The following is a 14202-nucleotide window of genomic DNA, read 5'->3' as shown; positions in this document are numbered from 1 at the left end:
AATTTATCTTTAGTACAAAAAGGAGAGCCTGGTTGAAATAAAAAAGACTTTTTCTCTATTTTGCTAATAACTATAATTCAACATATATGGAGTGTTTCTCAGTATATATCTGAAAATATTTAGGGGACAATCATGTTAAACTTCATACCATCCTCAAAAGCAATACCTCAAAGAACGTGCTCACTTTTCAGAGCAAGCTTCAGGATAGTGAAGGAGTTCTTAACCAAGGGTTGGTGATAAACTACTAGTGTTCACTCGGTTCAGCAGTCCACACAGTTTATTCAGCAACATAGCAGGAGAGAACTTGCACCAGGACAGACATAGGGCAAACAGATACAGGTGGGTCTCCGGGGTACATTCTTTATACAGACTAACAAATCACCTCAGGTTTCGCAACAGGTGGCAGGCAGGATCTCTTACACAGAAATGGCCATTCATTCCTCACCTCTTCGTCCCTAAAAGAACACTCATTTTCTTAGGGGAGATAGTGGGCCTTATCCAGGCACTGCCAGCCCCATTTCCCCTCTGCCTGGCTTCCCAGGCCCCTTTGTGACCAGTACCTTCTAATGAGATGTATGAAGAAATTGGTGAGGGGCTTTTAAGAAAGATTTTCTTACCAAATAAGACAGGGTCTTGAAAGGAGAATCCTTTTTGCTCCCTAATTCCAGCCTCTGGGACTGAAATGCCTGAAGCGGCAACATACCACATTCCAATCACAGAAGATACCAGGAGGACAGAAGTCAATGCGATAAGGATCCCAGAGGGGTAAACAGAAAGAACCTGGGACCTTGAGAACATTGCTGAGTTGCTACACAAGCACTGGGTTATCTAGCATCTTAAGTGGAATTTTAAACTTGCTCGGTGGCCTCTGAGATGTTTTCAACCATTTCTTCCTAAGTTTCTTAACCCGAGCTCTGGTTCTGTGGTTCTCACAAACAAGTAAAGGCCAGAATATGGCTGACGTCTAGCAAGACCGTCTTAGTTTTAAGAAAGATGCCTCCCTTAGACTGCGCCTAATGTATATGGAGCCAAGCTCAATAATTCCTTTAGTTACCTATCTCCTACAGATACTTTTCCGTTTCCTGGGTAGGACACTTGCAGCTCAGTCACCACAAAGACAGGACAGACTTTGTTTATGCAGAGCCAAGTCGGTGTAGATAGTGGCGTTTCTGCATGTCTGTGTGTGTCCCTGTGAGGTGCTGCCTGGTAGAATGTGACTTACTCTAAGTGACCAAGTATCGATAATGTCAACGTCACACTAAGGCCAAACTGAGGCAATGATGAATACATGGTTATATATGAATAAATTATATATATATACACACACACATAAAATTGCTGATTAATATATAAGAGGCAGGGTTTAGAATAATGTAGTGTCTTACTAAAACGCATAGTTCTTTTACCAAAATAATCTAAAATCCAGCTACAATGAAGATGCTCTGCCACAGAAGTCATCACTAGAAATATCGTTCTGGTGGACATAATTAGAGGCATCTCCTCCAGAACTACCTTGTCATATGTCAGCGATTAGGCTGTGGAGCTTTTTAGAAAGGGTCAGCTAATTCCAAAACACAGGGAACATGAAACAATCTGGTTCTAGATGAACAGTCTGGCTGCAACACTGATCAAACTCAAGCTGAACAAAATAGGTGTAGACCATGGTAACAGACCCAATGATTTAAGCAGTTCCCCAAAGTAGTGACCGTCTGGACCAGATTTAAAAGGACTAATTTTTTTCATCTTCCTTGGGTTACTAGTACAAAATCCTCTAGACTTGCCATGATTTTAACTGGTTTAAGAAGTTACTTGCTTTGGCCAAGTTTCTTGTTTAAGGTCGTGTCTGTTCTGGTCAAAATCAATTGTAATGCAGGGTTAAAACCAGCAATTCTAGAGTCATGTATCCTTTTTCTAACCAGCGGAGGACCCAGAAGAAACGGGTGGCAAGCTTTTTCAAAGGTCCACCTGGTAAGATTCTGGGGAGCCCACTCAAGTGGGAAAGACCAAGGAAGAACCAGGCTTCTGTTAGCAGGATTATCGGGATAACACTCAGGGCAATAATCAGCCCTGTTAATACGGTCCAAGAATACCTGGTAACATTCATTTTCAATAAGCTCAGTTTGGTACAACCAGTGGCCCAGTTCTAAACTAGGGAACCACTGTTGTCCACAGTCAGGGCAATGGGAGTTATCGGAGAACATTTCGGGCTCCAGTTGTAACAGAAAGTAATACAACACTAAGAGAAAACAGTGACAAAGACCCCCAAACAACCAGTCCTATCACACGTGTGGTTTAGCAATTTCTCAGTCCGACTAATACTACTTGGAGAGAGTTAAATTTGGCTTGCACCTCCGTGCAATTCTTCAAGACTTCGTTGTCTATTTTTCACTCAATTGCCACTCAGTTTCTCAGCTCAGCGACTGATCCAGCCTCTAACGTTATCAGTCACTTGCTAGGAGCACAGATCTCAGAATAGCTCCTTCTAATCCCAGCTAAATTAGTTACTTTTTCTTGTGCGTTAATCAGCTGATGATCGCAGGCAGAGGCACTTGGCCCACGCTGCTTTGCCGGTCAGCTATTAGGTCTGCTTGGTCAGAGAGAGGAGCTGACGGGTCCAACGTATCTTTGTGGGCGCCGGCAGTCCTGCCGCTGGGATACACGTACCCAAGTGTTAAGGTCTTGGCACTTTACAGCGATGTAGGGGGGTCAGGAAAAGCTGGGAGAGTCCTCTTGAGCGTGGATCCAGTGAAGTCTTTCTTGGGAGGACCTTACTCAGGACCCCGTCAGAGAAGGAGCTGACGCTGAGTTGGTTGGAGGGTCTGGGAATGCTTCACACACCTGTAAATGATAACACTTCAGACGACTCATAATGGGTTTTGAGTTGCTCACAATATTATTACAAACATGCACTTGGAACGCATTTGGGTTCAAACCAGTTTATCTGCTGGGGGTTATTCTCGTGCTTATTTGGGCACACGGAAGGGTTTTGGTCATTTAAGATTTGTACTAGTGTAATTTTTTTTAAGGACTGTTTTCTTTTTCTACTCCTTTGTACTTCAGGAATAATCAGGTCTGTATAATCATGTTTAACCTGGTAGAACTCTGAGATTTCTTGTACACGTCTTTTGTGAAGTGGGTGCCAACTCTGGTTCTCCTACCACGTAGGAGAACGGTAACAATGGTGACAGCCTTTCTATAAGAGACTTCCATCCACCCAGGAAAAAGCTTACAAAATTATCAAATAATATTCTTACTAGGCAACAACAGGAAATTGGATGGAATCCTTTTGAAGGCTGAAAAAGAAACCAGCAGGGGCCAGTCTCCTTGCCCACATCTATTCTAACAGGGCTGTGCACTCCGTAGGTTTCAGAGGGCAGGTAAAGGCACAGTCCCGAGCAATTCTCAGAAAACACGGAAAATCAGTTGGAATTTGCAGATGTTATCATCACCTTTGCAGTCCTTCATGGAATGGATGTAACAAGTAAACAAGGCGGGGTAGGGTGACAAGGCAGGGTAGGGCGACCCACGGAACAACCAGAGAGCCACCTAGGGGTCCCACAGATCATCAGAGTACGTGGCATACCTTGACTTTCTCCGATGTTGTTTTATGAATTTTGAGGCTTGACGCTGCGAGAGTGCTAAGGAACACAGGGAAGGCACGAGCGTTAAAACGGTACGAAGACGCGGCCTGTGTAGCAGAGGGAGTTACAGCCTTAGTTGTGGTAGTCAAAGCATTTTCCTTACAGGTCATCAACAGTAGCTGTGCCTCTCAGATTTTCAAACGGCAGGCTTAAAAGGCAACTGAAGGGCAGCCTCCGACAGGGCTGCAGCAGGGGGTCAGTATTCTGACAGAAGCCCCAGATGAGGGGCAGACAGCGTTGGTGTAGAGCTGCTGGTGTGTTTTCTGAGGTTAGGTAACAATTTTTGGGTGAGAGCTACAGATTCACCTCCCCAGGCAGAATACACAGATGGCGGGGGTCCCTGACTCAAAGACCTCTGTGCTGACCAGAGGGCATATGGCTTTCCCTGAGGGTCTACTGGTAAGAGCCACCAGCAGCAGTTTTAGCTGTACTGGGAAATCTCGGGTGTCTAGTGCACGGAACTTGTACACGACAAATACACCCACATGATCATCAGGTTTAACATAGAAGTGAGCAGTAAAGTTACATGACTGAGTCTGACATTGAAAAGATACAGAATTTTGGATTTTTAGAATGAAAAAGGGGCAATTCAATTAATACCACAAGATACTATTCACATTCACCAGACTGGCAATAATAAACAAGTGTGACAAGAGGGGCTCCATAGACTCTAGACAAAAGCACCCCTCCCCCCAGACATCTCCATTACCAGGGTCAAGTGGAAACCCTAAATTTAGCCCCAAATGCTCAGAATAGATCCATCCTTACCCCAATCTTCATTTCTCCAGCTTCAAGAGTCAAGCAGGCACTAGAGCTCCAAGTGTTCCTTTATCAAGAGAACACTAGCATTCCATAGGCTCCAGACAAGACTGCCCGCTCCTGGTTCTTTTAAGTCATTGCCTCTGGGCAGGAGTCAAAGAGGGCTCAGAGTAAAAGCCCCAATGACCAGCCCCCTCACTCATTCCTTAGCCTTATCACTGCTGGATGAGTGAAGAGGGCCTCCAAAAATGCTCTTGGCAAGATTCACAAATTCCACGCGACCCCTGCCCCAACAGCTCCACTACCAATGCCTGCTTGAAAGCATCAGGACCAACCATCTCACCATACCTGTGTCTTTTTATGTCCTTATGACTTATGACACGAAGCCCAGAGCTTCCTAGTCACGGTTCCCCTGTTTTTCTAACCCCCATAACTCCAACAGCAGTGAGATAACATCCGCTCCCCTTGTTTTGATCATTTTTCCCCATAAAACATGCCCCATTTTGATGTATTAACTATCTCAGTTATTAGCCCCTACTAAAATATTAACTCCCTAAGATGAGCACTTCTGTCTACTTACTGCTGTGCATGCCCAATAAACATTTCCTGATTGAATAAGTAGCATCCTGAATCCTCAAACCCTAACAACGAGAGCATGAACTGGTGTACTTACTTTGGAATTAATTTGGTGTTAATCTAGCAAAGCCAAAGATGTCATGTCTTAGAATTCAGTAATTCTACTCTAGGCTTTTATACTCTAGAGAAATTTGCATATGTGCACTGAAAAACATGAATAAAAAGATTTATTCGTGGAAGTACTGTGTATAAGCCCAAATGTCCATGAACAGCAGGATGGATAAATAAATGGAAGCACCACCATACAGTGGAATACGGTACACAGAGACATAGGTGAGACTCAAGAATATACTATCGCGCTGAAAGATAGAAAGCAAGAATCCATACACATGCATTCCATTTACGTAAAGTTTCAATACATTGTTTAGGAATAAAGTTAAAAAGAAAGAGATAAGCACAAGGATAATTATTACCTTTAATTGGAGAGGGAAGGAGATGCAACGGGAGAGGACAATCAAATCTTCTTTTTCCACTGAATCATAAATCCTAATAGCTTACATAACCCCTATTCGATCTTTTACAATTTAAAAAGAAAGGGTAGAGTGAGAATAGCAACGGGCTAGAAAAAGAGATTAACAGGCAAACGAAACTCTCACGGTGCGGACAAGGAGAGCAGCAGCAGTCCTCGGCCCTGAGGACAAGGGCGTGGTGGGGGAGTGACACAGTGAGGCAAAGAGGAGCCTTAAGGGAGGATCTGGATCTTTGTTTGTCTCGTAAAATTGTGAGCAACTGTCTTCATAGGAGTAAAGTAAAACAGGCCTAGCCAACGCTGTTATGGGAAAGACAGTTTATCTTGGCGTCCTCCACTGAGTCACAGAGGCACACGTCTGTCTGAAGAGGGGGTCTGTCTGAAGAGGGGATGTTATCTCACAGGGAACCATCCAGGAAGAGACGGCCCAGAGAACCTCACCTGACCAGGTATCCAACAGTAATCCTGCCTGTGGCATAATACTTACTGACAACGGCTAACACTCACATGGAGTGCCACTATCTGTTCAAAACACTTTACAGGCATTACCTCACGTAATCCTTACAGTATGAAGAAACAGAGAGGTTGAGCAACTTGCCCAAGATCACACAGGACATAAAGAAATCAGTACTTGACTCCAGGTAGATGCTTCTGGGGCCTGTACTCTAAGCCACTACAAAATACCACCTTTCTGAAGCAGTGACTATTGTGCTTAGAAAGCCTTCCTAAACTCTTTGCAAAGTTAAAAGAATACTCTTCAATTGTGTATCTATACTGATTGAGGTGGATGTGGGGGAAATGATCTCTCATAATTTTTCACTTCAACACAAAAAGGTTGAGGATAGATTTCAGGGAGTCCTGAACCTCCTGAAATTATGTATAATTTTTTTCATGTACACATATGCATGTTTTTTTCCCCAGGAAGGAGAGTACTATGTACTTCTAGACTCCCAAAGGAATCTGAAATGGCTCAGAACCATTAGGTGGTGCTTCCTTCCTCAACTCTATTAACTTAAGGGGCAAGTATGATTATGATCAGACTTATAGAAATGCTGAAAACATCTTTAACTGCCATTACTCTACTGACTATTAAACACAATTGTTTAAATTATTAAAGAAACCACCATGTACCAGGCCCAATGTCACGTTCTATGGATAGAGAGAGAAAAATCTTACACAACTTCTAGATGACCAGGGAATCCAGACTAGCAACAATTTTAGGTAAAAGCTGAGGGTTTTTACATGGATATAAAAAGACTGGAGAGATTTTAGGAAATTTAGGAAGGCCCACACAAGAAGCTATGGAATGCCTTTATTTTCTAACCAACCTAACCAACAACAGTGGGCAAAAATCAAAGTTTAAAGAGTTTCCCCACTGCACAAATACTACACAAAAGAAAAACTCAAATCAGTTTTTTGTGCGTGTGAGAACTAATGTAAATTTAAGATTCTTCCTGAAACTTTATTAGATTAGAAAATAGTACTTTAACACCAAAATAGAAAATGCAGTTTTACTTAATCCATTGAAATTTACATACACTAACAATGGCAGCTTAATACATATTAAATAATTTACCTTCTCTAATATCCTGATTGTATTTCATTCTCTGCTATTTCTTGAATAGACAGTAAGCAAATTAAAATCTACCCTTGACAGACAAACATTAATCCCTTATTCTTTTTGGTGGTAGGGTAATATAAGTTTTGGAATGAGTCAGGATTGGTGATTTCTCCAGGCAAATATATCCCTTACACTTCAGTTCAGCCCACTCCTCCTAAGCTATATAAAATCAAAGATAGGCACATAGAAAGAATTTAAATGCTTTAAACATTCTTGAGTTCCCATTTTAAATATTTTCTTCAATAGGAAGGCTAATCAATAATCAAAACTGTTGACTTTTTTTGGTACAAGACAGTTTCTTTAAGATTCAAAACATCTTAAGTGAAGCCTTTCAAGTTTCATAGTTCACAACCAGTTTGGAATTGAGATGATGGGGGATTAAGGAGGATGAAAAAAGGAATCACTCATCTTTTAAAATTCATATAAACTAAATTCTATGTCAAAATATATTATGAAAATGAATGCCCCTGAAAACAAGCCTAAGTTTTGTGAAGCAGCACTTCTGATCTGGCTGAGTCTTGCGGGTGGGAGAAGGCCCCAGATGACGATCTTCAGCAGCATCTAGCACACACACTGTTCCCTCTCACAAGGGACAGATAAGCCAAAGGGAAAATACGATCCTGTCTTAGGCAACAGCTGCAGAATGTTCTCCCCTCACCCCAGGACTGACCAAACAGGTGTGCGCGCGCATTGCTAGCATACCATAAGGGGGAATGCTGGCTTCGAAATGCGTTCGTGCACTGCCATCTGCCTTGCCCTAAAGGACTAACAGTCCAGGGTTCAAATTTTCTCTACAGCTTCGATTTAAAACACGGGCTGCTAAACCTTGTGTTAACATGCAGCTTTACACAGGGAGGCCTCGTGCCAAGCTTAGGTTTTTCTGTACACGTACCAGCTCTGTGTCTGTGTTTAAAACTAGTTTCTAAGTCTTGCCTGCTTCCTCTCACTATACCCACTGTTAACACTATGCCAGTATTATTATTTTCACAATTTTCCAGACACTGTACATATTTCCCGAGCACAGAAAGTCTTCTTTCCCTTCCTTCCCTTCTTACTCCCTCCCAGCTCCCCTGACTCGGATCTCAGGTCTAGGTCGACCAGTAGAGGCAAAAAGCAGTGCACGAGGGATCGAAGAGTCTGCTAAGATTTTCCACAGTGGGAAGCCTAACTGATGCCCAGTTTCAGCTCAGCTCCCCCAACCACCTTTAGTGTCCACATCACGCCAACACACTTTTATTAAACGTTTTAGTTTGAACTACAGCCATGTGCCACGTGATGAGGTCAACGGCGGACTATGCATAGGACCACATATAGGCCCGTGGTCCCATTAAGGCTGTAATAGAGCTGAAAAATCCCTATCACCCACTGACTGTAGACACTGCAGCCCAAAACACTAGTCCTGTGTCTGTGGTGATGCTGGTGTAAACCAACTGCACTGCCACTTGTATAAAAGCAAAGCACAGAGTTACGTACAGTACATAATACTACGTTACTGGTTTGTGTTTACTATACTACCCTTTTGTGTCTTTTTCTCAGAGTGCACTCTTTCTACTTATAAAGAAATGTTTGCTGTAAAACATCTCGTCTTTACCAAGACTCTTGACTGCATCATTATTTATTGTGCTTGATTTAATCTCAGGCTGTTTAGTGCAGAAACATGCTACACAGGCTTGCAGCCTAGAAGTAACAGGCCGTATACACCATGCAGCCTGGGTGTGCTGTGGGCTGCACCGTCTAGGTTCCTGTAACTGTGCTCTGTGATGTCCGCACGACACAATCACCTAATGGCGTAACTGCTCAGAACGTGTCCCTGTCGTTAAGTGGCGCATGACTGTGATTTCAAAAGCTGCAAAAATATGCAGAGTTCCCCTATACCTTTATCCAGTTTCTCCTAAAATCAACATTTCATTAACCGGTACAATTGTACTGAAAAATAAATTTCAGTACAATTATAAAAACACAAGAAAGTAACATTGGTAGAATGGTACAACTAACTAAACTACAGACTGCTCAAATTTTACCTGTTTCTCCACTAATGTCCCACTTTTGTTCCAGGGTCCAACCCCACATTCCATTTAGTTGTTAATTCTCCTGAATCTGTAATGTGAGTTTCTCCAATTTTACTGTCTTTGGTGGCCTTCCCTGGGGTGTGTGACCCCGCCATGTTTGAAAGCACTGGCCAGTTATTTTGTAGAACATCCCTCACTCTGGGTTTGTACAATGTTTCCTCATGATCAGAAACAAGAAGTGATGCATTTTTGACAAGAATAACACCACAGAAATGATGACCCGTCCTTCTAGCTGCATCTTCTCGCTGGGTTCCTGGCACCCACTGCTGATGCAAACCTCAATAGATTGCTAACATGGTATCTCCAACTGTTGAGTTACATTTTTCCTTTCTACCTAATAATTATCTTGGGGGACATACTTTTGAGACTAAGCAAATATCCTGATTTTCCTCAAACTTTGACCCACTAGTCTCACAGGCAGATTTGTCCACAGTAATTACTACAGTATTGTTTGCCTAATGGTGACTTTCTATTTCCTGCTTTCCATGTCTACTCATTGGAATTCTTCTGTAAGAAAGAGTTGTGCCTCCTCCACTTAATCCACCACGTTACCCTGGACTCATGGATACTTATTTTACTTTATTCTATGCACTGAAGTCCCCCGCTATCACTTTCATCTTGTCACTCAAATTGTTCCAGCAAGCCCCAAACTTTTTGTGAGCATTTCCTTAATTTCAAGCACCACAAAGTGCTCCAGTCTGATCTTGTGTTTTCTCTGCCTCAAGCCCTGGAATCGACTACTCCAAAAAACTCCTGCCTCCTTTCATGGGAAGGTCGCGTTTAAAAACTACGAGCCAGGGCACTCACCGTGCTGTGTTCTCACCGTCGGGCCCAGAGCTTGGACAGCCACCACCAATATTTACTTCCTTGTTAAATCATTGGCTGGAAATCATGAGCATTACTTGGGAGCTGGTTAGAAATATAAGTTCTTGGGCCCCACCCCAGACCCACTAGACCAGAATCTCTGAAGGTCTGGTGCAGGAGTTTGCATTTTAGCAGGTTAACAGACTCACCAGATGGTTTATGATGCGCTGTTTTGACGAGGGAAAGCTAGTTTTCCTTCACTATAAACCCTGTATTTCCTTTACTATGTGTATCCCTCATAAAAAAGGGGAAAATTAGTCTTCATGACTTGGGTATAAATCATATTTTTACTGCCACAACTAATAAAACTATAGGTGAATGCCTCATTTGTTAAGATACTAAACACTTCCCTATTCTTATTTTCCTATTATGTTTTTAAATGTGGTGGCCACAGTGGTAGCTACAAAGTACAAATCCTGTTACTTTCACACGAAGGTTGTTAGTCAGTGCCCATCAACTCCTGCCTATACATGTGACCTAACAGCCACATGGGGACTGCACACATCAAGCCCCTTGCAGCACCGGCCTCTGAAGTCGGGCTGCCTGGGCCGGACCGGCCTGCTCCAGCACGTAGCCTCTGAGCTCTTCTCTCTGCCTCGGTTTTCTTCCCCCCCGAGATGGAATGACTGCCCGGGTGGAAGAGGCACTGTGAAGGCTGGAGAAAGCGTGTGCAGAACTCACAGCTATGGGGCACAAAAGAAGTCCTCAGAAGCCTTATTATTGTTTGAATTATTAAATAAAAGTGCATCCAGAGGTTTTGTTTTTTGGAGTGGGGAAAGCAGGGAAAATTGTGCCAAAGGAAAGTCCCGCTCTATCTTCACTAGCAGGTTAGAATAAAGTACAGGACCCGAGAGCTCTATTTATATAAATAGGACAAAACCCTCAGAAGTTAACAAACCAATGTTTTAAATTCCACTTTTTGTAAAATTGTTTTTAAAAAAATGTTATGAGATTGATATCAGGTATTCCTATGGTCAAGGGCTAAGGAAAATATAAAAAATTAAAACAATTTGATCTGTTGAGGTAGTGGAATTATGAGTGCATTTTCTTCCATTCTGTTTTATCAAAATCATGCACCAACAACTCCTTTAATATAATAGTAGTAAAGAGCAAAGTAGCCCAATTAGTAATAATATCATCCATTTATTGAGTCTAAGCTATCCCACTTAGTATTCCAAACAACCCTGCCTATCTCCACTTTCCAGATGAGGAAATGGACTCAGTGATAAAGCAGCCTGCCCAGGTCACACAGCTGATAGAACAGGAATTCAACTCAGCTCTGACTCCAAAGTCTAAGCTCATAACCAATGTTGGGGACGTGCTTCTTTGTTCGCAAATGCTGGATTGGCTGTGCCCAAGTGTGGGTAAAGTATAATCACTATGTGGAATTATCTCCTGTGGGACACAACAGTAGTCATAAGATCTGGAATAGTAATAAAATTTTAATACAGTTACAATTCTACCTGAAAAATGAAAGACAGCATAAAGCAAACAAGACTTCTCTGAGCACACTTTCCTCCCAAAAAAACAGGTGGCTCAGAGAAATGTGAATTTCCAAAGAATACCATTTAAAATAACCTTAGGCAAAAAATAAATTTTATATTCAAGACACATTATTAAAATATCCTGTAATCCTCAAACAATTACCTAAATTCTTATGTTACTTTATTTGTGAATTATAGAAACTCTTGGCCTAGTATTACCGTCTCTACGCTAGGAGGGAAACTAAGTGATATAGAACTAGAATGAGTCACTCCTGGTTTCGTGATACGCTATCAGCAAAACTGGTTACCAAGTTATGGACTCTGCATTCAGCATAATAAACACTGCTGGGAAGAGGCGTTCCAAGTTTTCACATCGTGTCATTTTCTGATCCACACAAGGTTTTTCAAGAACATTTTTAGTTCTTCCACCATGAAGTTCTTCCACCATAAAGTTCTTTTTTAAATTAAACGATTTTCGACTAGCCATTCATATTCTAAACATGTGCTTAGCTGCCACAGCCCTAATTCTTAAACAAAGAGTCAAGAAAAGGATCTCTCATAGAGATCCAAAATAAAATGTTTTAAAAACCTAAAGACAGTTAAAACGGAAAGCAAAACCAGTAGGTTGCATCAGGGTGAGATAACTCATTTCGGCGTTTCAGTGTGAAGTCTAGCAATTACGCACTACTGATAGAATAGGAGGTGCTAAACACTTTCCTGAAGGAGAGAAAAAGAGGGTAAACTTTTTCATCGGCTATGAAATACAAGTGGGAAGACAAATATGTAAACAAAATGGTAACTGTAGGGTCTCACTAAAACTTAAACTTTGCCCTTTTTAGCGCCATTAAGATTACAAAAAGTGAGTGGGGGGTTACTATCTAACAGGAATTAAGACAAAAGATGGGCTCTTGTTAGGTACGGAAGTAAAGGGAGTAGCCGCCCGGCACAGGTAAATTTCCCGTTTACACTTTCAGCCTCATAGGAATTCTGCTCCTCGTCTCAAAGTCCAAACCAAACATTTAACCCCACCCTACCCTATGTAATATTTACACGATTGTTTCTCTTTCTTTGTTTCTCTCTTTTTACTCCAAAACAAAAATACCCCCTACCTGCTTCGTTTTAAGGTTTTTGCAGTAGGCAGGTGGGGGTGGGGAGAGATCGTTTCCGAAAGATTTTTCAAAAACAGATCAGATCAAATATTAAAACATGGAAAAGTTGTATACAGATTTCGTGTACTTACAAATTCCAGCAGAGTTTTAAAGCGACCACGGTCAATGTCAGGGGAACACTTCCAGCGTTCTGGACCACGAAAGCAGGCAGTACCCCTCGGACGCCGGCCGAAGAGAATGTCGCCTGTCCACGTGATGATGACCTCTGCGGGTAGGGGAGGCGCCCGTGGAATGCTGGGACTGGTAGTCGCTCTGCCCCGCCCCCTCAGTTTACACCCGCCCCCCGCCCCCCTTCTCCACTGCCCTGCGAGCCGCCGGCGCCGGGCTGTGGTGCGTGCGCGCAACAGAAGTGCAGACGTCCCGGCCTTCTCGTGCTGCTGTATGACAGACAGGCAAGGCGGGCATCTCTGCAAGAGGACCCTAACTCTTACAATGACCCCCTAATTCATAGGCTGCAAGAACCCAGGGAACCAACACACTGAGAGGCTCCACCCAATGATAGGGGCCAGCACCACTCAGACGACTTGAACCCGGCCTCTACCGTTTCGAGGTGCGTGTGGTCAAGCTCGGTTTGCTCCTGTCCAGTGGGGTTGTTGTAAAAGAGCTTATGTAGTAACGGTGTCTGCTAAATGATAGTAGCAAATGATGAATAAAAACAACTACTATATGGATCTATTAATTTTATAAATGTGAAACCTGAAAAATGGGAAGAACATATTAATGTGGTCATTTAATCTGATTTATAATTTTTGTATATCTGTCTTCCCTAATACCCTACGGATAAAGAATACACTCATTAATTTAATTAATGTTTAATAACTATATGAATTAATGAGTACAGGGGTGGGCAAAAGTAGGTTTGAATTCAACCACCCCAGGAGGCAGTAGGGCTAACCCCACTGAGCAGGTTTTGTCTACTGATTTTCAAAGACTACAAGAATGTGTAAATAATGAGGGTGAGCAATTTGAGCACTCACAAGGTTGTACCTAAGTGCAGTGTGCCATCATGACATTCTTTTGAGTTAATAAAGCTGTTGTAATAATCACCACCTAAATGTCTTCCCATACAAATAACAGAAAACCTACTTTTGCACACCCCTGTATATTGTTATAATCATTCTTTCCTTACCTGTCTTCTTCGATTCAGTGAATTACTCTACATATTTCAAATTCCCAAAGCAATTGCCCGACATCCAGAGCTCATGTCTCCTGTTGGTGGCCCAGCAATCCCCTTACAATATTGGCGATGAGTCTACTCTCTCTGTAATGCCACCTGTTTTGGACACACCTGTAGTTTGGGAAACATCCCCGGCAGAATATGTGATTTGCCTAGCTTTCTCTCACAGTTACGATGAAAGGTAGTATTTGTAGGGGTTGCTAGGTGAGGGGGGCAGGTATGGCAGAGGTAGGGTTATGTAGTCTTATTACTGAAGATGAAATGGGGAAAATCCTAAGCAAATATGTTAAAGTTACCATGCCTCTGATTTTAC

At 42.4% G+C, this 14202-nt stretch overlaps 3 protein-coding genes across 4 annotated transcripts in view; 1 reads left to right on the top strand and 2 right to left on the bottom strand.

The window, feature by feature from the left end:
- Positions 1-12897, bottom strand: part of LOC114511891 (torsin-1A-interacting protein 2-like) — a 30918-nt gene extending 18021 nt beyond the window's left edge. The window contains exon 1 of one of the 2 annotated variants that reach the window (XM_036015852.1): positions 12784-12897. The gene's annotated coding sequence lies outside the window, so the exon portion shown is untranslated. Of the gene's footprint in view, positions 1-2664; positions 2793-12783 lie in introns of those variants that run through there. The other variant, XM_028530718.2, reaches the window with a different exon arrangement.
- On the bottom strand, positions 260-2666 carry LOC114511991 (torsin-1A-interacting protein 2). The gene has a single exon (XM_036015854.1). It carries the CDS (start codon positions 2199-2201, stop codon positions 1806-1808), a length of 396 nt encoding a protein of 131 aa, XP_035871747.1. The 5' UTR covers positions 2202-2666; the 3' UTR covers positions 260-1805.
- Positions 12898-13084: 187 nt separating the features above from the next.
- TOR1AIP1 (torsin 1A interacting protein 1) overlaps positions 13085-14202 on the top strand; it is a 37587-nt gene continuing 36469 nt past the window's right edge. Inside the window, exon 1 of the mRNA XM_036015855.1 lies at positions 13085-13262. The gene's annotated coding sequence lies outside the window, so the exon portion shown is untranslated. The remainder of the gene's footprint in view (positions 13263-14202) is intronic.

Source organism: Phyllostomus discolor, chromosome 14, assembly GCF_004126475.2.
Source record: "Phyllostomus discolor isolate MPI-MPIP mPhyDis1 chromosome 14, mPhyDis1.pri.v3, whole genome shotgun sequence".
NCBI classification, from domain to species: domain Eukaryota; kingdom Metazoa; phylum Chordata; class Mammalia; order Chiroptera; family Phyllostomidae; genus Phyllostomus; species Phyllostomus discolor.
The sequence above is the reverse complement of the archived record's forward strand: the minus strand, read 5'-3'. Positions and strand labels throughout refer to the sequence as shown.